This window comes from Carcharhinus amblyrhynchos, chromosome 8 (assembly GCF_965287045.1).
Source record: "Carcharhinus amblyrhynchos chromosome 8, sCarAmb.v2.hapA, whole genome shotgun sequence".
NCBI lineage: Eukaryota > Metazoa > Chordata > Chondrichthyes > Carcharhiniformes > Carcharhinidae > Carcharhinus > Carcharhinus amblyrhynchos.
In genome coordinates, this window is record NC_137331.1 from 77,230,439 (window position 1) to 77,252,883 (window position 22,445).

At 42.5% G+C, this 22,445-nt stretch overlaps 1 protein-coding gene across 1 annotated transcript; it reads left to right on the forward strand.

Moving 5' to 3' along the window:
* Window positions 1-7,899: 7,899 nt before the first annotated feature.
* Window positions 7,900-21,788, forward strand: tyms (thymidylate synthetase). The gene is made up of 7 exons (XM_080194948.1): window positions 7,900-8,070; window positions 10,832-10,905; window positions 15,741-15,915; window positions 16,074-16,175; window positions 18,116-18,291; window positions 20,036-20,107; window positions 21,366-21,788. Exons 1-7 carry the CDS (start codon window positions 7,935-7,937, stop codon window positions 21,501-21,503), a joined length of 873 nt encoding a protein of 290 aa, XP_080051074.1. The 5' UTR covers window positions 7,900-7,934; the 3' UTR covers window positions 21,504-21,788.
* The last annotated feature ends 657 nt before the right edge of the window (window positions 21,789-22,445 follow it).

The window sequence follows — 22,445 nt, forward strand, 5'->3', positions numbered from 1 at the left end:
TAAGGTTGATTTAAAAGATCTCATGGCACTGCCTCCCTTCTGCACAAACTGGCTGCCATATTTCATACCTGATAACAGGGACTACATTTCAAAAGTACTTCATTGGCTGTAAAGTGCTAAGGTCTATTTTGCAATTTTGAAAAGTACTATATAAATGCAAGTCTTTCTTTCCCACTCTCTAGGGGAAGTTAGTATAAATCTTTCACCAGAGGCTGAACATTCGAACAAGTATGAACTGATCAAAGAGAGTCAGCATGGATTTGTTAAGTGTAAATCATGCCTGATTAAACTAGTTAAACTTTTTGGTCAGGTGGCATAGTGAATAAGAAAATGTCTATAGATGTTGTTTAAATGAAGTTCCAGAAGGCATTTAATAAGATTCTGCACAAAAGATTATTAACAAAAATAAAAACTTACTAAACTGAAACTTGTTTGCAATTGTTTGGAAGGTATAGACAAAAGCTATGAAATGTATGCTAATTGGCAGGATATACAAAATGATGTTCCACAGGAATCTATGTTAGGACTTCAGCCTGTCACCAAATTAACATGTTAAATGAAGGAATAGAAAGTTATATAATACAGGTTTGCAGATGAAACTTTGTCATGAGATTTAGTATTTATGAAAATGAAAACATCAGTTATTGTGATGTTGGTGTACCTTTAAGAAGTGTTTTTTAATCATGCAATCTGCAATTGTAAGCAAACTTTTTCTGCTTTTCTCATTGTTGCTGGGCTGTCTACAAGAATTTTTTATTGCTACTTAAATGAGGGTTTGTTTATTTTTACTGGGACGTTTATGACTTTGCAGTGCTAAGAGAAAAACTGGTTGGCAGGTCAGGTGATAGGAGCTTTTTTTCATTTTCAGTTTGGAGCTGCAGTTTGAGTTTTAGTTTTAGAAGGGGCATCAAGCTGAAAGGAAGTCTCTCTCTCCCTGGTTTTTGAAATTCTTTTGGTCTTACCTTTCTGAAGGGGCGAAATCAGCTGTTGGTGGCTTGCTTAGAGTTCCTGGTGTTTTGGGAAGTTGTTATGACTTCAAACTGTTCTCAGTCTATCTAAGTTACCACAGACTTTATCCAAAGGTCTCAAGTCCGATATCACAGGAGTATTAATCTTTGCTGTGTTAAACCTTGGGCTATATCTTTTATATATATAGATAGTAATATGTTATTAATAAATAGTTAATGTTCAACGATAAAGGCCTTAAAATCTCTTTGTGAGACATACTGAATAAACAACATACAACATATTGGCAGCTTTTGGGAAAAACGCAGAACATCAGAGAAGCTGGAACAGAAATCCAAAAGCTGAAAAATTAAAAAACAGCATTCTAAACTGACTGAAAGCACCTGAAGTGAAAACACTGGGACAGTTCGCCTGAAAGAAACTCCATAGCAGAATTGGAGGCACAAAGCAGAAGCAAATTCTTTACTGTGCAGCAGGAGACTCCATGAGATTATGGCAGTCCAATTGCAGCAGGCGACGGTGCAGAGGGACCTCGGGGTCCTTGTGCATGAGTCGCAAAAACCCAGCTTGCAGGTGCAGCAGGTGGTCAGGAAGGCGAATGGGATGCTGGCCTTCATCGCGAGGGGGATTGAATATAAAAGTAGGGAGGTCTTGCTGCAGCTGTATAGGGCACTGGTGAGGCCGCAGCTGGAGTACTGTGTGCAGTTTTGGGCGCCGCACCTGCGCAAGGATATTTTGGCCTTGGAGGGAGTGCAGAGGAGGTTTACTAGGCTGATACCGGAGTTGAGGGGGTTGAGCTATGAGGAGAGGCTGAATAAACTAGGCTTGTACTCGTTAGAGTTTAGAAGAATGAGGGGAGATCTCATTGAGACGTATAAGATGATGAATGGGATGGATAGGATAGAGGTGGAGAGACTCTTCCTGCTCAAAAAAGACAGTAGGACTAGGGGGCACAGCCTCAAGATAAAGGGGGGGCGGTTTAGAACGGAGTTGAGGAGGAACTTCTTCACTCAAAGGGTGGTGAATATCTGGAATTCTCTGCCCGTTGAAGTGGTGGAGGCTGCCTCGCTAAATATTTTTAAGAAGCGGGTTGATGGGTTTTTGATAAGAGAGGGGATTAAGGGTTATGGGGAGAGGGCGGGAAAGTGGAACTGAGCCACGACAGATCAGCCATGATCTTATTGAATGGCGGGGCAGGCTCGAAGGGCCAGATGGCCTACTCCTGCTCCTATTTCTTATGTTCTTATGTTCTTAATTTGAATAGCCACAGAGTCCAGAGTCAATGGACCTAGTAGGAATGAGCTAAAAGGTTTAGAGATCCTGGTTACCATATCAGGTAGATTTCAAGCTAATCAAAAAGTTATCTGGGATTAGGATTTCAAAGGGATAGAAGGGCATATTCAGACACAGTGGCTCCATAAAACTCATTTAGCTTGTAGTTATTATTTGCAGTTCTACAGTTTTGGTCACAGAAATTCAGTGATTGAGACAAATCATTTAACTGGATAAATATACAACCATTCTGTGATTTGAAGGCTTTGCCTCTTGTCTTGTACATTGAAAAAGTAATTCACTATGTCTATGTTAGGTTTTCAATGTCCCATGGAATGCTGGGAAATGGATTTGACCAATTTCTGAAGATTGTCCATTACAAATGGCTCTTTTAATTTGCAATATCTTCTTTTCGGTTTTTAAGTATTGACTTCCTTTAAGTTGAATGTAGTTTTGCTGGAGAACCAGCAGCAGATCTCCTCTCAACTTTGTTTGACCTAATGGAAACGGTAGACCAGGGTGTTTTATTGTAACTTGCTAAAAGGTTAAACGGGTTGGAGTTCCTTTCTGTTAAAAAAAGGTTGAATGGTGAGCTGAGGTAGACATGGGGAAAATATTTCCACTTGAAGGTTAGATCAAATTTAGAAGCCACAAATAAAAGATTAATAAATCCAATGAGAAATTCAGAAAGAGCATCTTTACCTGAAGATAAGTAAGAATATTTTGATTTGATTTGATTTATAATTGTCACATTAGTATACAGTGACAAGTATTGTTTTTTGCACACTATACAGACAAATCATACAAAGGAAATGTCTATAGATGCTGTTTAAGTAAAGTCCCAGAAGGCATTTAATAAAATTCTGCACAAAAGATTAACAAAAATAAAAACTTATTGAACTGAAGTTTGTTCGCAATTGGTTGGAAGGTAATAAAAAGTAGGAAATGTATGCCAATTGGCAGGATGTAGAAAATGATGTTCCACAGGGATCTGGATGATGTTTCACAAAGAAAGAAAAGGGTGCAGAATATTAAGTCACAGCTAGGGTGTAGAGAAATATCAACTTAATATAAGGTAGGTCCTTTCAAAAGTCTGTTGGCAGCAGGGAAGAAACTGCTTAAAAAGTTAGAGTTTTAAAAGCATGGAACAAGAGTAAAACATAGAATTAGAGTGTGTGCTGGCACAGCTTGAATATGAAATAGCTGCCACAAGTAGTTGACAAGAACAGGACAGATGCATTCAAGGAAAGCTGAAAAAGCACATATTTGTGCAGTAGTATGAAAAGGTAATTGATAGTCTATTCACATTCCTCCTGAATTTTATTTTCAATAATAAAAACTTAGTAATATAAATATTTTACACAATCAGACAAAGTTGTAACTTCCAAGCTCCCTGGCATTGGATTTGGGAGGGGGAGGGGGATACCCCAAAGATGTGCTGAGGAATCTCTTGCTGAATTTCAAGGTAAATGTTTGCAAACTTCCTCTGGGCGATTGTTCTGCTCTGGAAACCAACCAAAATATGACTTAAATTGCAAACTTCAGATGATTCCTGCTGTGTTATACAAATAGTTGCTCAGATGAAGTGAGAAGAATTAAAACTTAACTTCTGGGTAACTGTTGTAAAGATACAGATCTGCCCCAACACAGGAGTCCCCTAATACCCCTGGACCCCAACAGGGGACTTCCCCCTCCCAAATCTCCATGGGATTTTTCCTGACCAGACAAAATCTGGCAAATGCCCTACATCCTAGGGTTCTAAAATAGATGGCTAAAGAGATAGTGGATGCTGGGATAAAGACACTTTATCTGAATGCACAAAGCATTCGGAACAAAGTGAATGAACTGGTGGCGCAGATCAGCACGAATGGATGCGATCTGGTGGCCATTACGGAAACGTGGTTGCAGGGTGACAGGGACTGGGAGCCGAATGTCCAGGGGTATCAAGTATTTAGGAAGGATAGACGGGAGGAAAAAGGGGGAGGGGTAGCTCTGCTGATTAGGGATAGTATCAGGGTGGTAGTAAGGGAAGATATAGGCTCCAAAGAGCAGGACATGGAATCGTTGTGGGTGGAGATAAGGAACAGTAAGGGGAGGAAGACGCTGGTGGGTGTGGTCTATAGGCCCCCAAATAATAACTTGGAGGTGGGGCAGGCTATAAATACGCAAATAAATGATGCGTGCAGGAATGGAACAGCGATAATTATGGGGGATTTCAATCTACATATTGATTGGTTGACCTATGTCGGATGCGGTGGGCTTGAGGAAGAGTTCTTGGAATGCTGCCGGGATAGTTTCCTTGAACAGTGTGTGATGGAACTGACGAGGGAGCGAGCTATCTTAGATCTGGTGTTATGTAACAAGGCAGGTAGAATTAGGGACCTTGTTGTGAGGGATCCTCTTGGGAAGAGCGATCATTGTATGGTTGAGTTTTTGATGCAGATGGAGGATGAGAAAGTAGGGTCCCGGACCTGTGTCCTCTGTTTGAACAGAGGGGAGTACGATAGGATGAGAGAGGAATTGGCAAGTGTAGATTGGGGGCGCAGATTGGTCGGTAAGACTGCTGAGGAACAGCGGAGGATCTTTAAGGAGATCTTTTTCAATGCTGAGCAGAAATTTATTCTGATGGTAAAGAAGGATCGTAGGAGAAGGGATAATCAGCCGTGGTTATCGAAGGAATTAAAGGAAAGTATTAAATTAAAAGCTGATGCGTTTAGAGTGGCTAAAAGTAGTGGGCGAGTAGAAGATTGGGAGAGGTTTAAAAATCAACAAAGATTGACGAAGAAGATGAAGAAAGGAAGGATAGACTATGAAGCTAAACTAGCACTAAATATAAAAAAGGATAGTAAGAGTTTTTATAAATATATAAAGAGGAGGAGGCTGGCTAGGGTGAATGTTGGACCCTTAGAGGATGAGAGAGGGGATTTAGTGGTGGGGAATGAGGAAATGGCTGAGGCCTTAAATAAGTTTTTTGCCTCGGTCTTCACAGAGGAGGACGCAAATAGTTTGCCGGGTATTAAAGATAGAAGGATGGTAGGAGTTGAGGGCCTGAATGCGATCACTGTCACTAGAGAGGTAGTGCTTGATCGACTAGCGGGACTGATGGTGGACAAGTCCCCAGGACCGGATGGAATGCATCCCAGGGTTCTGAAGGAAATGGCAGAGGTGATAATAGATGCCTTAGTGATTATTTTCCAAACCTCACTGGATTCCGGGGAAGTGCCGGAAGATTGAAAAACGGTTAATGTTACGCCGCTGTTTAAAAGGGTAGAAGGCAAAAGGCAGGGAATTATAGGCTGGTTAGTTTAACGTCTGTTGTGGGAAAAATGCTTGAATCCGTCATCAAAGAAGAAATAGCGAGGCACCTTGAGAAGAATTGTTTGATAGAGCAGAAACAGCATGGATTCGTTAAGGGGAAGTCGTGTCTGACGAATTTATTGGAATTCTATGAGGATGTGACTGGTGCAACAGAGGGGAACTGGTGGATGTGGTGTTTCTCGATTTTCAGAAGGCGTTTGATAAGGTGCTGCACAAAAGGTTGCTTCAGAAGGTTAGGGGGCATGTGTTAGCGTGGATAGAGGATTGGTTGTCTAATAGGAGGCAGAGAGTTGGTATCAATGGGTGCTATTCTGATTGGCGGTTGGTGACTAGTGGAGTGCCCCAGGGATCAGTGCTGGGGCCTCAACTATTTACCATTTATATAGATGATATGGAGGAGGGGGCTGAGTGAAGGGTGTTGAAATTTGCTGATGACACAAAGATAAGTGGAAAAGCAAATTGTGTGGAGGGTGTGGAAAGTCTGCAGAGGGATCTAGATAGGCTAAGCGAGTGGGCGAGGACCTGGCACATGGAGTACAATGTTAGCAAGTGTGAGGTTATCCACTTTGGCAGGAATAATAGTAGGAGGGATTACTATTTAAAGGGCGAAAAGCTGCAGCATGCTACGGTGCAGAGGGACCTGGGGGTCCTTGTGCATGAGTTGCAAAAACCCAGCCTGCAGGTGCAGCAGGTGATCAGGAAGGCAAATGGGATGCTGGCCTTTATAGCGAGGGGGATTGAATATAAAAGCAGGGAGGTCTTTCTGCAACTGTGCAGGGCACTGGTGAGGCCGCAGCTGGAGTACTGTGTGCAGTTTTGGTCGCTGCACTTGCGCTAGGATATTTTGGCCTTGGAGGGAGTGCGGAGGAGGTTCAGTAGGCTGATACCGGAGATGACGGGGTTGGACTATGAAGAGAGGCTGAATAGACTGGGTTTGTATTCGTTGGAGTTTAGAAGGATGAGGGGGGATCCTATAGGGATGTATAAGATAATGAAGGGGATGGATAGGGTAGAGGTAGAGAGATTCTTCCTGCTCAGAAAGGACAGCAGGACTAGGGGGCACAGCCTCAAGATAAGGGGGGGCAGTTTAGAACGGAGTTGAGGAGGAACTTCTTCACTCAAAGGGTGGTGAATCTCTGGAATTCTCTGCCCATTGATGTGGTGGAGGTTACCTCGCTAAATATATTTAAGACACGGGTAGATAGGTTTTTGGTAGGCAAGGGAATTAAGGGTTATGGGGAGAAAGCGGGAAAGTGGAACTGATCCACTTCAGATCAGCCATGATCTTATTGAATGGTGGGACAGGCTCGAAGGGCTAGATGGCCTACTCCTGCTCCTATTTCTTATGTTCTTATGTGCTGGCTATGATTTTCCCAAAATTCCCTAGATTCTCACAGTCCCAGCAGATTGGATCAGCCATTATCATACTGAATGGCAAAAAAGGCTCAGCAGGCCATATGAGTCTTTCCTGCTCTCATCTCATGTATCACCAAAATTTAGAGGGCACAAGTCAGCAGTGTGATGGAATACACTTTGATTTGTAGAGAAAATAGAGCCAACGTTTGGAGTCTGGATGACCCTTCATCAGAACAGGAGATCTAAAGTGTTGGCTCTATTCTTTCTCCACAGAGGCTGTCAGACCTGCTGAGGTTTTCCAGCATTTTCTGTTTATGTTGCAAATTCCAGCATATTTTGCTTTTACGTTTTCCCTTGTCTGGATAAGTGCAGCTCCATCAACACACAAGCAAGTCGCACCATCCAGGACAAAGGAGTGTGGATGACCCTTTGTCAGAGCAGGACATCCAGACTCAAAGTGTTGGCTCTATTCTTTCTCCACAGAGACTGTCAAACCTGCTGAGGTTTTCCAGCATGTTGTATTTTTGTTGCCAATTCCAGCATGGGCAATATTTCACTTTTACACTTTCCTTTATCTGGATAAGTGCAGCTCCATCAACACTCAATAAAGTTGCACCAGCCAGGGCAAAGTAACCCGCTTGCGTTCCCCTCCCCGCCCCCCTCATCTTAAACTTCCAATGAGCGCTGTGTTCAATAGGCACTGCCGCCTTTTTGGAAGGGGGCAAACCTTCCAAATATGCAGCTCTCTAACAGCGGACTGGCTGTGGGACGGCTGGCAGCGTATTGGCTAATGGAAAGTCGGCAGTGGATTGGAGTCTCCCTCGGAAAGCCGGCAGTGGATTGGCTATGGGACAGTCGGCAACGGATTGGCTAATGAACAACCGGCAGCGGAATGGATGCCCGCTGGAAAGCCGGCAGTGGATTGGATGGGACTTCGATGAGCGCTGGCCATTGGGAGCGGGGATGCGGAAGGCGGGAAGGGTTTGTTTGGGAGTCAGTTAGTGAGGCGCGCGCGGGCAGGAATGGAGCGGATGAGTGGTGAGCAGCAGTATCTGTATCACATCAGGAACATTCTGGAAACGGGCTTCCAGAAGGATGACCGCACCGGCACAGGCACCCTGTCCGTGTTCGGGCTCCAGGCTCGGTACAATCTGAGAGGTGAGTAAACCGGGAGCTGGAGCCTCGCCACCAGTTCATTGACAAATACTGAACGACTGCTGAGTTCAAATGGAGGCTGAGCGCCAATTCTTAAACGAATAAAGACCAAGGAGACTATGCTTATATTTAGTTTTACTGCCTCATATTGTGCCTCACACCTAAAGAGTTCTAAATTATATTTCATATTTATGATTCGGGGAACTAGGGCAGCAGATGTATTTCACCATGAAAAATATTAGAGTTACCGTTTAACGGATAAAATTGCCGATTTTCTGAAGAGTGCTGTGAGATACGTTACACTAAGATTATATCTAATGTAAATCCATGGCAGAGCTCAGACTGTCATTTAGAAGCATTGAATGGTTGCAGCGCAGAAAGAAGAATGCCATTTGACCCCTCCATGACAATGCTAGCTCTTTGCAAGTGCATTCCAAACATTACCACCCCTTCCCTTCTGTATGCCGATGTGCAATTTGTTTTCTTTTCAAATAATGAAGCAATTGTCTTTTGAATGCCACAATTCTTCCCCTCCACTGCACTCTTGGATTCCAGGTCAACAGGATGCCAGTTGCCAATAATGGATGTCATGGACAGAGTCCATGTATTTTGTTGCTATCTGTTTTGCTGTGTTAGGTTGATGTATTTTCCTCCAGGGTGATTCGAGGCGGCTCAGGTGTGCGGTGGGATCCCGTCTGAGCGTTCCCCTGTTCGGACGGAATTTCACATTGGCCCGAAGCCGAGACCCCCCCTCCTTGGGTCAGGTGCCCCACAGCATGAGCTGTCTGGTGGAAATGTCCTCCGTGCCCTTTTCCAGCACGCGGAGGCGTTTCCTGTACGGGCTGCTGCTGCACACCTTCCGCTACCGTGTCCTCGCCCGTCGCCCGGATACACCTTGGTGGGCCCTGTTGCCGCCGGGCAGCGGAGGTCCCCAATGGAGGTCGCTCTACAGAGGGATCTCCCCCAATTACCTCGGGGACCTGGGGTGGAGGGTGCTGCATGTAGCGGTGCCGCACAACCGTAGGATTTGCTGGTTTACGGGCTCCCGAGACTGCTCTTTCTGTGGCCTCGAGGAGTCTGTGGACCACGTCTACGTTTCGTGTTATAGATTGCACTCCCTTTTTGATTTTCTGAAGAACCTTTTATTGATGTTTTGTTTGCATTTCAGTCCCACACTCCTGATCTACGGTCACCGGGTGTGGAGAGGGGAGGGTCGGGATGCCAATCTCCTCGTGAACCTGCTCCTGGGCCTGGTGAGACGCGCCATCAACAGATCCAGGCAGCGGGCGATCGACGGGGCCATCCATCCCGACTGTCTGCCCCTCTACTGCGGCTACGTTCGCAGCCAGGTGTCCCTGGAGAGGGAGCACGCGGTGTCTGCAGGCACAGTCGAGGCCTTCTGTGCCTGTTGGGCACCGCAGGGGCTGAGGTGCCTTATAGACTCCGATAATCACATTTTGATTTGACGTGTCTTAAGTTTCCTTTGTACTTTTTGTTTCTGTTCGGGCCATTCCCCCTCCTTTTGGGGAGCCGCCCCCTTTTTCTTTGTCCGAATGTAATTTAAGTTTGTTTACTTGGTTTGACCCGAAAGACACTTCCAGGGTGATTTGTCCCAATTTAATTGATTTCCATTAGCAAGTTTTTGTGAATTTAAAATTAAAGATTGGCATATGCTTGCCCTGGATTTATTATTGTCACATATTGGAACACAATGAAAAGTATTGTTTTCTGTGTGCCATTACAAATATACTGTTCATAGAGTACATAAAGGAGAAGGAAAGGAGAGGGTGCAGAATGTAGTGTTACAATTACAGATGAGGTGAAGAAAAAGATCGGCTTAATATATAACAATATTACTCCTTCATGACCTTTGTGGCTCACTCCCACATCCTGTTGTTCATTTACTGACTAAACCTCCAGGTTAGCCATGCATATTTTTGGGAATGGGTCCACATTTCATTTTTTTTAAAAGCTGCAACTATAAATGGTATACTTTAATGCTTATTGAAATCTAAACTAAGATACTGTAAATCAACTTTGCAGCCTTTTTTTCAGCATTTCCAACCCTGTTTTCAAACAGTTCATTAAAAATGAAGCTTTACTCTATTGACTGTCCCTGTTTAATTATACAGTAAATGCCTGAATTTGACTTCTATTTATTTGTGTGCACATAATAAGGTGTATGACTTAATCTGCAGATGCCAGTGTGAAAGGTCAGCATAATTAGTTCTTTGGTACAAGTCTTCTAGGAACAGCTTGTGTTATGAATTTTGCAACATACATAGGTTGTGACATTTTATAAGGCTCAAAATCAGGAGTGGAAATCATGATGTGCAATTAACTTACATCTGTTGCTTCCAATGCAGGCAGCATGTGTGGTTCAAGCTACCTGCTAATTTAAATGGCTTCTGTGTTCAGCCAACACAGCATGCTGTTGAGTGGCTGCCTTCATAATCAGGATACAAAATTATGCTTGCACCACTTAAAGCTAGCTTGTATTATTTATAGCAGGCTTGCACCTCAAAAAGAATCTTAAATGTGAGCAGAAGTAGGCTATTTGGCCCCTTAAGCTGCTCCATCACTTGATATTGTAGCTGATCTGATTTTGGCTAATTCCACTTTTCAGCCTACACACACCAGGTGCAGATCAAAAAATCTACCTAATTCCAGAATAGCAATACAGTAAATGCTTTTTCTCCACTCAAATATTTTTCTACTTGCTGTTAACAAAATAATTAATAAAAATTATTAAATCTTGTTTCAGATTCTTTTCCCCTCCTCACTACTAAACGAGTATTCTGGAAAGGAATTCTGGAAGAGCTGTTGTGGTTTATCAAGGTACAGATTGTAGTTTGTGAATAGATTTTACAAAAGTTCCATAAATACTGCAGCAGTAATAGGATGAGTAGCATTAATTAATGTTTTTATTTAATGCATGTTTGTATCCTTGGTTGCTTTGCACATATTCAAAAATAGAAAAAAAGTACTTAATTATGTTTATCATTATATAGTGATAACTAAAAATTCCTTGCATTCAAATAACAAGGATTAGTTTTGTAATGAATAGAATGTAGTAAAATGTCCCACGGCTGATCTTGAATGTTAGTACAGTGAACAAGATTTGATACTGAACCATGTAAAGGCAATATGAAGTCAGATAGCCAAAACCCTGAACAGAAAAAAAGATTTTAAGCAGCATCTTGAAGAAGAGAGAGAGGTTTGGTAAGAGAGGCCCAGAGCTAGGGGCCTAGGTAGCTGATGCTAAGGCTACCAATTGGTGGAGAGATTTTAAAATTAAGGATGCTGAAGAGACCAGAATTGCAGTAGTGCAGGTTATCCAAAGAGGCTGCAGGACGAGAAGAGGAGATTACAGAAAAAAAAGGGAGGCATTGTCATGAAGAAATTTGAAAACTAGAATAAAAATTTTACAATTGATTTGTTGCAGACTGCAATAGTAGTTACTTGTCATGATGATGGAGGGAAAATCCTAAATTGAACGTGGAAATTTTGAATTTTAAATAAGACATGAAAAAAGGACATACGAGCCAAAGATTGCTGAGGATGTAAATTCAGTTACTAGCTGAATTGTTGGTGAATGATAGAGAGAGAGAGAGACATTGGAATATCCCCCTTTTTCCTGACAATGTATCAAAAGTACAGAAACAAATTGCCATTTCCTGTGGAGATGGTGGCAGCTGATTATCATCTCAGCAGGAATGATATCCTGTGAGCAATATCACAAGGCAGTTTGTGGATTTCCGTCTTTGGGATATACAAAGACTGAATAAGAGCCAGCTGCTAAATTTGGTCAGGGTCAACTGGTGCTAGGTATGTCAGTATGTGACGCAGGAGGAAAAACACAGCAGATCCCTACAAAAGTTGCAGGAAACTCTGATTTCTGAAGCCAGCCAAGTCAGCAAAGCCACAGCTGAAAAGGAAACGTGGGAGCTTCACAGCCAAACGGCAGTACACTGGAATCTCAAAACTGACGATCCTCCTGCTGAAGTCAACATCACAAATCAATTCCAGACTACCTGGATCCACTACAGTTTGCCTACAGCTTCAACAGGTCCATTTCCCTGGCCCTGCACTCAACACTGGAACACCTAGATAACAAGGACACCTATGTCAGACTCCTATTTATTGATTACAGCTCAGTCTTCAACACTACTATTCCCAAGAAACTCATCTTCAAACTCTGGTCTGAGCCTCAGCACATCCCTGACTGGATCCTGAACTTCCTAACTGTCAGACCACAGTCAGTAAGGATGGGCAACAATACGTCCTCGACATCTCACAAGGCTATGTTCTCAGCCTGCTACTATACTCATAGAACTTCACAGCACAGTACAGGCCCTTTGGCCCACCAGTGTTGCACCGAGCTATGTCCAATCCCAAGATCAAGGTATCCCCTCCCTATAATTCTGGAGTGCTCCATGTGCTTATCCAATAACCGTTTGAAAGTTCCTAAAGTGCCTGACTCCACTTTCACAGCAGGCAGTCTATTCCACACCCTAACCACTCTCTAGGTGAAGAATCTATCTTGGACATCCCTCCTATATCTCCTACCATGATCCTTATAGTTATGACCTCTAGTAACAGCTACATGCACCCAAAGAAATGCACATCCACATCCACTCTATCAATCCCTCTCATCTTATAAACCTCTATTAAGTTGCCTCTCATTCTCCTCCGCTCTAAAGAGAAAAGCCCCAGCTCCCTTAACCTTTCCTCATAAGACCCACCTGCCAAACCAGGCAGCATCCTGGTAAATCTCCAATGCTTCCACATCCTTCTTATAATGAGGTGACCAGAACTGAACACAATATTCCAAATGTGGTCTCACCAACATCCGGTATAGTTGCGGCATAACCCCATGGCTCTTAAACTCAAACCCCCTGTTAATAAACGCTAACATACTATAAGCCTTCTTCACGGCTCTATCCACTTGAGTGGCAACCTTCAGAAATCTGTGGATGTAAACCCCAAGATCTCTGTTCCTCCACATTCCTTAGAACCCTGCCAGTGACCCTGTAATCCGCATTCAAGTTTGTCCTACCAAAATGAATCACCTCACACTTATCAGGGTTAAACTCTTGTCACTTTTTGGCCCAGCTCTGCATCCTTTCAATATCTCTTTGCAGCCTGCAAGAGCCTTCCACCTCATCCACTATTCCACCAATCTTGGTGTCGTCAGCAAATTTACTAACCCACCTTTCAGCCCCTTCTTCCAAGTCATTGATAAAGATCACAAAAAGCAGAGGACCCAGCACTGATCCCTGTGGTACACCGCTGATAACTGGCCTCCAGTTTGAAAATTTTCCTTCCACCACCACCCTCTGTCTTCTATGATACAGCCAGTTACTTTTCCAATTGGCTAAATTTCCTTCTATCCCACATCTCCTTATCATCTTCATGAGCCTACCATGAGGAACCTTATCAAGTGCCTTACTAAAATCCATGTATACGACATCTACTGCTCTACCTTCGCCCACACGCTTAGTTACCTCCTCAAAGAATTCAGTCAAATTTGTGAGGCAGGACATACCCCTCACGAAACCATGCTGACTATCCCAGGTTAAACTGAATCTTTCCAAATGGTCATAAATCCTATCTCTCAGGACCCTTTCCATTAACTTACCAACCACTGAAGTAAGACTAACTGGCCTATAATTATCAGGGTCATTCCTATTTCCTTTCTTGAAAAGAGGAACGACATTTCCCACTCTCCAGTCCTCTGGCACTATCCCTGTGGACAGTGAGGACCCAAAAATCAAAGCTAAAGGTTCTGCAATCTCATCCCTTGCCTCCCAAAGTATCCTAGGATGTATCCCATCTGGCCCAGGGGACTTATCCACCCTCAGGTTTTTCAAAATTGCTAATACATCTTCCCTCAGAACATCTACCTCCTCCATCCTATCAGCCTGTATCATGCACTCATCCTCAAAAACAGGGCCCCTCTCCTTCGTGAACACTGAAGAAAAGTATTCATTCAACGCCTCACCTGATTCCACGCACAAGTTCTCACTACTATCCTTGACTGGCCCTAATCTTACCTTGGTCATTCTTGTACACTGCCTGTACTCCTATGACTGTGCGGCCAAATTCCCCTCCAATTCGATTTTCAGGTTTGCTGACGACACCACTGTAGTGGGTCAGATCTCAAACAATGAAGAGATAGAGAATCTGGTGAACTGGTGTGGCAACAATAACCTCTCCCTCAATGTCAACAAAATGAAGGAGATTGTCATTGATCTCAGGACGTGTAAAGAAGAACATTTCCCTATCTACATCAATGGGGACGAAGTGGAAAAGATCGAGAGCTTCAAGTTTTTAGGTATCAATATCACCAACAATCTGTCCAGGTCCCCCCATGCTAATACTACTGTTAAGAAAGCCCACAAATGCCTCTACTTTCTCAGAAGACTAAGGAAATTTGGCATGCCAGCTATGACTTTCACCTACTTTTACAGATGCACCATAGAAAGCATTCATTCTGGTTGTATCACAGCTTGGTATGGATCCTGCTCTACCCAAGACTGCAAGAAACTACAAAAGGTCGTGAATGTAGCCCAACCCATCACGCAAACCAGCCTCCTAAGCATTGATGCTGGTTACACTTCCCACTGCCTTGGCAAAGCAGCCAGCATAGTTAAGGACCCCATGCACCCCAGAGACATTCTCTCTTCCACCTTCTTCCTTTGGGAAAAAGATACAAAAGTCTGAGGTCACGTACCAACCAACTCAAGAACAGCTTCTTCCCTGCTGGTGTCAGACTTTTGAATGGACTTGCCTCGCATTAAGTTGACCTTTCTCTACACCCTAGCTATGGCTGTAACACTGCATTTTGCACTCTCTATGAACACGATGTTTTGTCTGTATAGCACTCAAGAAACAATACTTTTCACTGTTAATTCATGTGACAATAATAAATCAAATCAAAAAAACACTTCTGAATCACAACTACAAAGTTCCACCATCTAATCTTTGCAGACTTTTTTTTTTAACCTACGTTTGGATTTTATTCTCATTTTCTAAACCCTGTGAATGTATATCTATGCTTTGTCATTTCTTTTCACAAAAAACTCTTTAATCAAAAAAAAGCCTGGTTAAATTGGCTCTTTTTAAAACATAAATATATTGTGTTGGAAAAGGTATCTAAAAATAAAGGGATTCTTTTTAAATTAATCTTATTGCAACCAACCAAGGGGGTTGAATAAAAAAAGCCAATTCATCCATCCCCACCTGAGATAACAGATTTGGGGGAACAGTGCCTAGGGACAAATTGTTACAACATGGGACAATATTTACTTGGTACATTCCAGGCTGCTGTATGCTTGTGCCTGTGTGGAGCTTGAGTAAGTTGGAAATAAGTTCAGGGTTAGGGCATGAAGAAAGTTTAGAGAAGGTTTGGTCTTGTGGGTTAGGGGCAAGGAAGGAAGCGTCAAAGATAGCTATGTGATAGGTTTCCATCTTAATGACTAAGATCTCCTCGTCTTTGGAGGTGAGGATGGAGGAGACAAGGGAGAGAGGTTTAACAAAGGCAGCTTGAAGTAGAGAAGACGGTTGGGGGTTATCTTTTTCACTCCAGGATGATCTTGGAATGTTCAGCAGTTTTGACTATTCCTGCAGATTCACTTTTCTGGCCATCTTTATCTTGAATTTTATTTCAGGGCTCCACCAATTCGAATGAGCTTTCAAAAAAAGGAGTTAGAATTTGGGATGCCAATGGATCACGAGACTTTCTGGACAAGCAAGGATTCAGAAACCGAGAGGAAGGTGATTTGGGGCCTGTTTATGGCTTCCAGTGGAGGCACTTTGGAGCTGAATATAAGGACATGCATACAGGTTAGGAAAGATCACTATGCTATACTAATTTGAGCTAATTAATTTTGGATTTCTAGGGCATTGGTATTTCTACTGGAAACACATTGAAAACTAGCTTAAAATGGTCAACTGAACGTTTGAGTGCATTTTTTAAAATCTTACTTGCATTATGATTGTAGATTACTCTGGTCAAGGAGTCGATCAGCTCCAGTATGTAATTGATACCATCAAAAACAATCCAGAAGATCGCAGAATCATTATGTGCGCTTGGAACCCTAAAGGTAAAAAAAGACACGAGCTAAGAAGTTAAGTGAGATTGGAATCTCTGAGGCAAATATGTAACTGAGCTAGACGTCCCAGATTTGGTTAACAGTCTAATTTAGTCAATTGCAGCTGGGATCACAATGGGATGTTCCACTTGACCTCTGTTGTCAGGTAGAGCAGACGCAGCACGGTTTCGTTAAGGGGAAGTCGTGTCTGACGAATTTATTGGAGTTCTATGAGGATGTGTCTAGGGCGGTGGATAGAGGAGAGCCTGTGGATGTGGTCTTTCTTGATTTTCAGAAGGCGTTTGACAAGGTACCTCACGAGGTTATTGCAGAAGGTAAGGGGGCATGGAGTTGGGAGTAGGGTGTTAGTGTGGATAGAGGATTGGTTGTCAAATAGGAGGCAGAGAGTGGGGGTTAATGGGTGCTATTCGGATTGGCGGTTGGTGACTAGTGGAGTGCCCCAGGGGTCGGTGCTGGGGCCTCAGCTATTTACCATTTATATAGATGATCTGGAGGAAGGAATCGAGTGTAGGGTGTCGAAATTTGCTGATGACACCAAGATTGGTGGAACGGCAAATTGTGCGGAGGGTGTGGAGAGTCTGCAGAAGGATCTAGATAGGCTGGGCAAATGGGCCAGGAACTGGCAAATGGAATTTAATGTTGGCAAGTGCGAGGTGGTCCACTTTGGTAGGAATAATGGTAGGAAGGACTATTACTTACGTGGTGAAAAACTGCAGCAGGCGACGGTGCAGAGGGACCTCAGGGTCCTTGTGCATGAGTCGCAAAAACCCAGCCTGCAGGTGCAGCAGGTGGTCAGGAAGGCTAATGGGATGCTGGCCTTCATAGCGAGGGGGATTGAATATAAAAGTAGGGAGGTCTTGCTGCGGCTGTATAGGGCATTGGTGAGGCCGCAGCTGGAGTACTGTGTGCAGTTTTGGTCGCCGCACTTACGCAAGGATATTTTGGCCTTGGAGGGAGTGCAGAGGAGGTTTACTCGGCTGATACTGGAGTTGAAGGGGTTGAGCTATGAGGAGAGGCTGAATAAACTAGGCTTGTACTCGTTAGAGTTTAGAAGAATATGGGGAGATCTCATTGAGACGTATAAGATGATGAATGGGATGGATAGGATAGAGGTGGAGAGACTCTTCCTGCTCAGAAAGGACAGTAGGACTAGGGGGCACAGCCTCAAGATAAAGGGGGGGACGGTTTAGAACAGAGTTGAGGAGGAACTTCTTCACTCAAAGGGTGGTGAATCTCTGGAATTCTCTGCCCGTTGAAGTGGTGGAGGCTGCCTCGCTAAGTATTTTTAAGACGCGGGTTGATGGGTTTTTGATAAGCGAGGGGATTAAGGGTTATGGGGAGAGGGTGGGAATGTGGAACTGAGCCATGACAGATCAGCCATGATCTTATTGAATGGTGGGGCAGGCTCGAACGGCTGGATGGCCTACTCCTGCTCCTATTTCTTATGTTCTTATGTCATAAAGAAGGGTCTGACTCTTGTGTGCAGTGTAGTGACTTTTGCTGGAAAGCACGGATACAGCAACTCAGTAAGAATGGGCCAACCTTTGGTTCAAAGCAGTTCCTCCCGCAAGTCCCTGTTAAATGTACAACCACCAGTTCATAATTATTAAATAAACTGGTATGTATATATAAGTGACAACTGAAGCAAAGGAAATTACAATCAATATAATTGTAAATTAGTGGAAAGGTGAAGCTTAACCACTTTACTCCACTAGTTGCGCCAAATTGCAATAATTTCATGTCCAACAAGCTGAAAATTTGGCATCAAAGCTGGAATTTACTAGAACACTTATTACTGAGTGCCAGATACTAGTTTGAATTTCAGTGAACGTATAAGCTTTCTATTTTGGTTTCAGTGTGTTAAAGTAAATCCGTAAATCCCAGCTATGTTTATAGCTATCGCATTTTTTCTTGACTTAATGTTTCTGCAGATCTTCCTCAGATGGCTCTACCTCCTTGCCATGCTTTGTGCCAGTTCTATGTGGTAAATGGAGAGCTTTCGTGTCAGCTGTATCAGAGGTCAGGAGATATGGGCCTTGGTATTCCATTCAATATTGCCAGCTATTCATTGCTGACATACATGATTGCACATATCACAGGACTAAAGGTACTTTGGATGTGTTTTGTATTTGTATATTATTATCCATACAATGTTTGGGGAAGGGGGTGGTGTTAATGATTGGGGGCTGGAGATTGTGGTGGGCTGGGAAGGAGGGGTCTGCAGCTGGGCCCAGGAATGGTTGGGGAACTAGCAATCAGGCCGTGGTTGGGGGGAGCTAGTGTTGAGGTGGGGGCAGGGGGGTTAGTGATTGAACTGCCCAGCAATCTGAAGGCAATCAGTGTGGGGACAGTGCGCACGTGCCAATCCTGGCACTGATAGATTGGCGCATGTGCAGTGGCCTGCTCAGCGTGCTGGGTTCAGCCTCTCCTGTGGGAATAGGCTCTACCCCTGAAATTTAATGACATTCACACTAGTGGCCTCTGCAGTGCACTGTGGGAGATTCTTCTCCGAACTCCAACTGAAAAAAAACAGCGTGAATTACTCCAGTTTTCATGCAAATTCGACGCTTAGAATATTTTTAGGAGAATTCCGCCCAGCATCTGGGACATATGTATAAATGAGACAGCATTTTTCAACAGGATGCAAAGCCGTTTTAGTTTTTAACTCAAAAGTCAACCGCCAAACAATTCACTTAATAGAAAGCCACCAAGGGATGACATGGTGGCATAGTAGTTATCATTGCTGCCTCATCGTGCCAGGCATCTGAGTTCAATTCCTGGCATGGATCACTGTCTGTGTGGAGTTTGCACGTCTGCATGGGTAACTCGTACTGCTAATATGCTCAAGGTCTTGTCTGTTTTTCCACTCTTTCTGACTCATGAGTGCTACTAGTCAAGCCAAGTAGTTTCAATAAAAGCATTGATGGGACTAATGCATTGGAAATTACTCTTACTGTAGTCTCGTAATGGGAAGGAAGAGGGTGTTGGTGCAATCATCTGGATTTTACCCTTAGTGGAGTACTGGCGTTTGTTCATCATTCTCTCCAATGATAGTTGCTTACAGGCTTGTTAGTGGCAGTTTCCTCTAATCTTGTATATTTTATACTGTGGTGCCCAATACAGGGCACCCGTGGCAGCTGAAAGCTGGCAAGATTGAAGAATCATCACTGTCCAAAGAAGTACAAGGCAATAGATATAAATTTAGATTTAAATGTACTGCAAGCAAAAGAACTATTGGAAAATACAGACAGGGCTAAGGGAGAGAGAAAACAGCAAGACCAGAAGTTTTTCTAAGAGCTATTTTCACCTTTTAAAAATTTCTCAACACTCACTCTTCTGAGAGAATAAGACCCAACTAATTTTTCAGGACCTGGGGTTGTTCAGTAGTTATCACTTGCCATACTTTTAAAAACTCTTACTCCCAAGCTTGCTTACTTTAACGTAGAGCTGGTGAGCAAATAGAGCAAGTTCAAGCCTTTGCAGCCATTTCAATGCCAATTTTATTGGACAATACCTGCAATTCTATTCCATATGGAAGAACATGGGTGTAACCATGAACTCTGGATGTTCATGTTTTAGTAACTTCGTCTAGCTTTCCATGTTTAATTTTTTATATGTGCATATTCCAAAAGTTGCTGGCATCTCCTGGATTTTAATAGTGTGCGCTAGAGGCTTTGCAGTTAACACATGCTGGATCACTGAAAAGGTCAGTAGGACATGTGTCAGACTCTCGGATCTTCCTTTTCCTAGTGATTTTTCTGTAAGGTTTAACAAATGTAACTATTTCCTTGACTAGATATGTTGACGAGACACCTAAATAGTCACGTAATGACCATTTTATCTCCTTTCAGCCTGGTGATTTTGTACACACTTTGGGTGATGCTCATATTTACAACAACCATATTGAGGCATTGAAAATTCAGGTAAATGCACTTTAAATGACCTGAAGTAACTGCCAATCTGTTTCTACAACGTCAAAGATGCATTAGTGCTTAATTTTTAATTCTAACCATTTTACCACCAAAAGCAAAAGCCAAGAAACTATTCCAGCAGTTTCACTTGTGGACATTATCCAATCAGTGTTGATTTAAAATTGTTATATTTGAACTTTGGGTACAGAAAACAAGAAATGTGAATTCCAATCACTTGTCTTTGGTAAGATTCGTGTACTCTTATCTCCACAGAATAGAACCATAGACAAAGTTAAGGCTCTACTTCTGACACATGCAGCATTCGTTTAAAAAAAATGAATGCGTTGTCAGCACTGATAACGATTACAGATACAGTTGCAGAGTGATGAAGGCTGAGACCTGAATATTGAAGAGTAGCGTGGTAGCAAAATAGTTAGCACTGCTGCCTCACAGCGCCAGGGTTTGATTCCTGGCTTGAGTCACTGTCTGTGTGGAGTTTGCATGTTCTCCCTGAGTCTGCGTGGGTTTCTTTTGGGTGCTCTGGTTTTCCACAATACCAAGATGTAGGGGTTAGGTTGATTGGCCAAGCTAAATTGACCCTAGTTTTGGGGGGATTAGTGGGCTTATGGGGATGGGATTGTTGTTGGTGCAGGCTCAATGGGCTGAATGGCCTTTGCTTGTACTGTAGGGATTCTAAGTATTTGACATTTTGAAAAGATAGGACCCTAAGAAAAGGTGGTAGGATAGTTATTAATTAAGGATGTCATTACTTTGTGAGATAAAATTAGCTAAAAACATGTAGAAGCAGTTTGGATAGAAATGATAAATAGTGCTGAGATGACAATGTCTCCAGCTGGTCTCACACACATACAGCCCCTCTCCCTGCTAGGTCCATCTGTTAATAGGGAGCAGGTGAGACTATTTGCATTTATTTTGCAAGTTTAATGTTTTTTTCAAAAAAAAAACTTCCTAAGGTAATTGTTAGGAGTCAATTGCATATGCCCTGGAGTGCAGATAGGGAAGAATAATATTTTACTTTTGACAAGTATGTTATAATACAATTTTGGATCAAAGATTCAGTGGACTTTATAATGTGTGGGAATATAAAATTCTATTCTGTTACCCATTTTCTAAAAAAATAATTTTTTATCTCTATTTCGTTTTCTGTTTAAACAAAATTTCTTTGTTACATCACAAACTTGTAGCATTTATAATTTGTGTATTTAAAGCAATGATTTTGTAAAAGCTGAACTGCTTTGCTTTGACACAGCTCCAGCGGGAACCGAGACCTTTTCCAAAATTGAAGATATTGCGCAATGTGGAAAACATTAATGACTTCCGAGCAGAAGACTTCAAGTTAGAAGGCTACAATCCATATCCTACTATCAAGATGGAAATGGCTGTATAATGCTTATGCATGCCCATCTGATAAGTAAAGGACTGAGACTGAAGAAAGCATAAGACTCCAGAGCAGATTTAAAACAACACAATAGTGAAACGTGAATTGGATCCTTCAAATTTTTGTGGGAGCTCCATTCTTCTTGGACCTTAAGAGTTATGTTACATGCAGTAAAATAATGCAAGCTTGTTTAGGTTTAACATAAGAGTATCTAATTCTTACATTAGTTGACAAATATAAAGTTCTGTTTATTGCCATTTTTGGTAATTGTCAATAAAGCATATTTCCTTTTTTTTTCCCTGGAACTAGGATATGTTGCTCAGTACAAACTAACAGATTGCCAGTATTGTGGTTTTCACAGCAAAGTGGGTGGAGTAGCAGAAGACAATTCCTAATATGGCAGTGAAAATTTTAGAATTCCATGCAGTTGACAATAATCTGAAATATAATTGAAAGAGTTTTTCCTTTTCTAATCATAATTTGGACACCAAATTGGCGATCTTTTCGAATTATTGTTCCAATTCCTGAAACTTTGGCCCTCATATTAAAGGGCTGGACTTTGAGGTCAACAATGAAACATGGGTGCTTGCTGTTGCTCTTGAAGAATAACAATATTTACGGCATTGATTTCCCTTTTCCAGCATTATTTTAAATCTGATGCCAAGTTTAGAGGATCACCAGGTATCCAATAGCAGTGATACTGGTAAGTAAAGTAAGCATCCCGTTTCATTCAAGTATCCTCATAGATAGCATACTGTAAAGTTAAAAGCACTGGTAACCGTTCAGTTTAATTAAGATAGAAGCTAAAATACCATAAATTAACTTTTATAAAGGAAGAAACATTTGATTCACTCCTCAAGAAATGACTGCAGGCATCAGATACTGCAAAGACAATTGGCCCTGACAATATTCCAGCAATACATTGAAGAGAGTAAATTGTAAATGTTAACT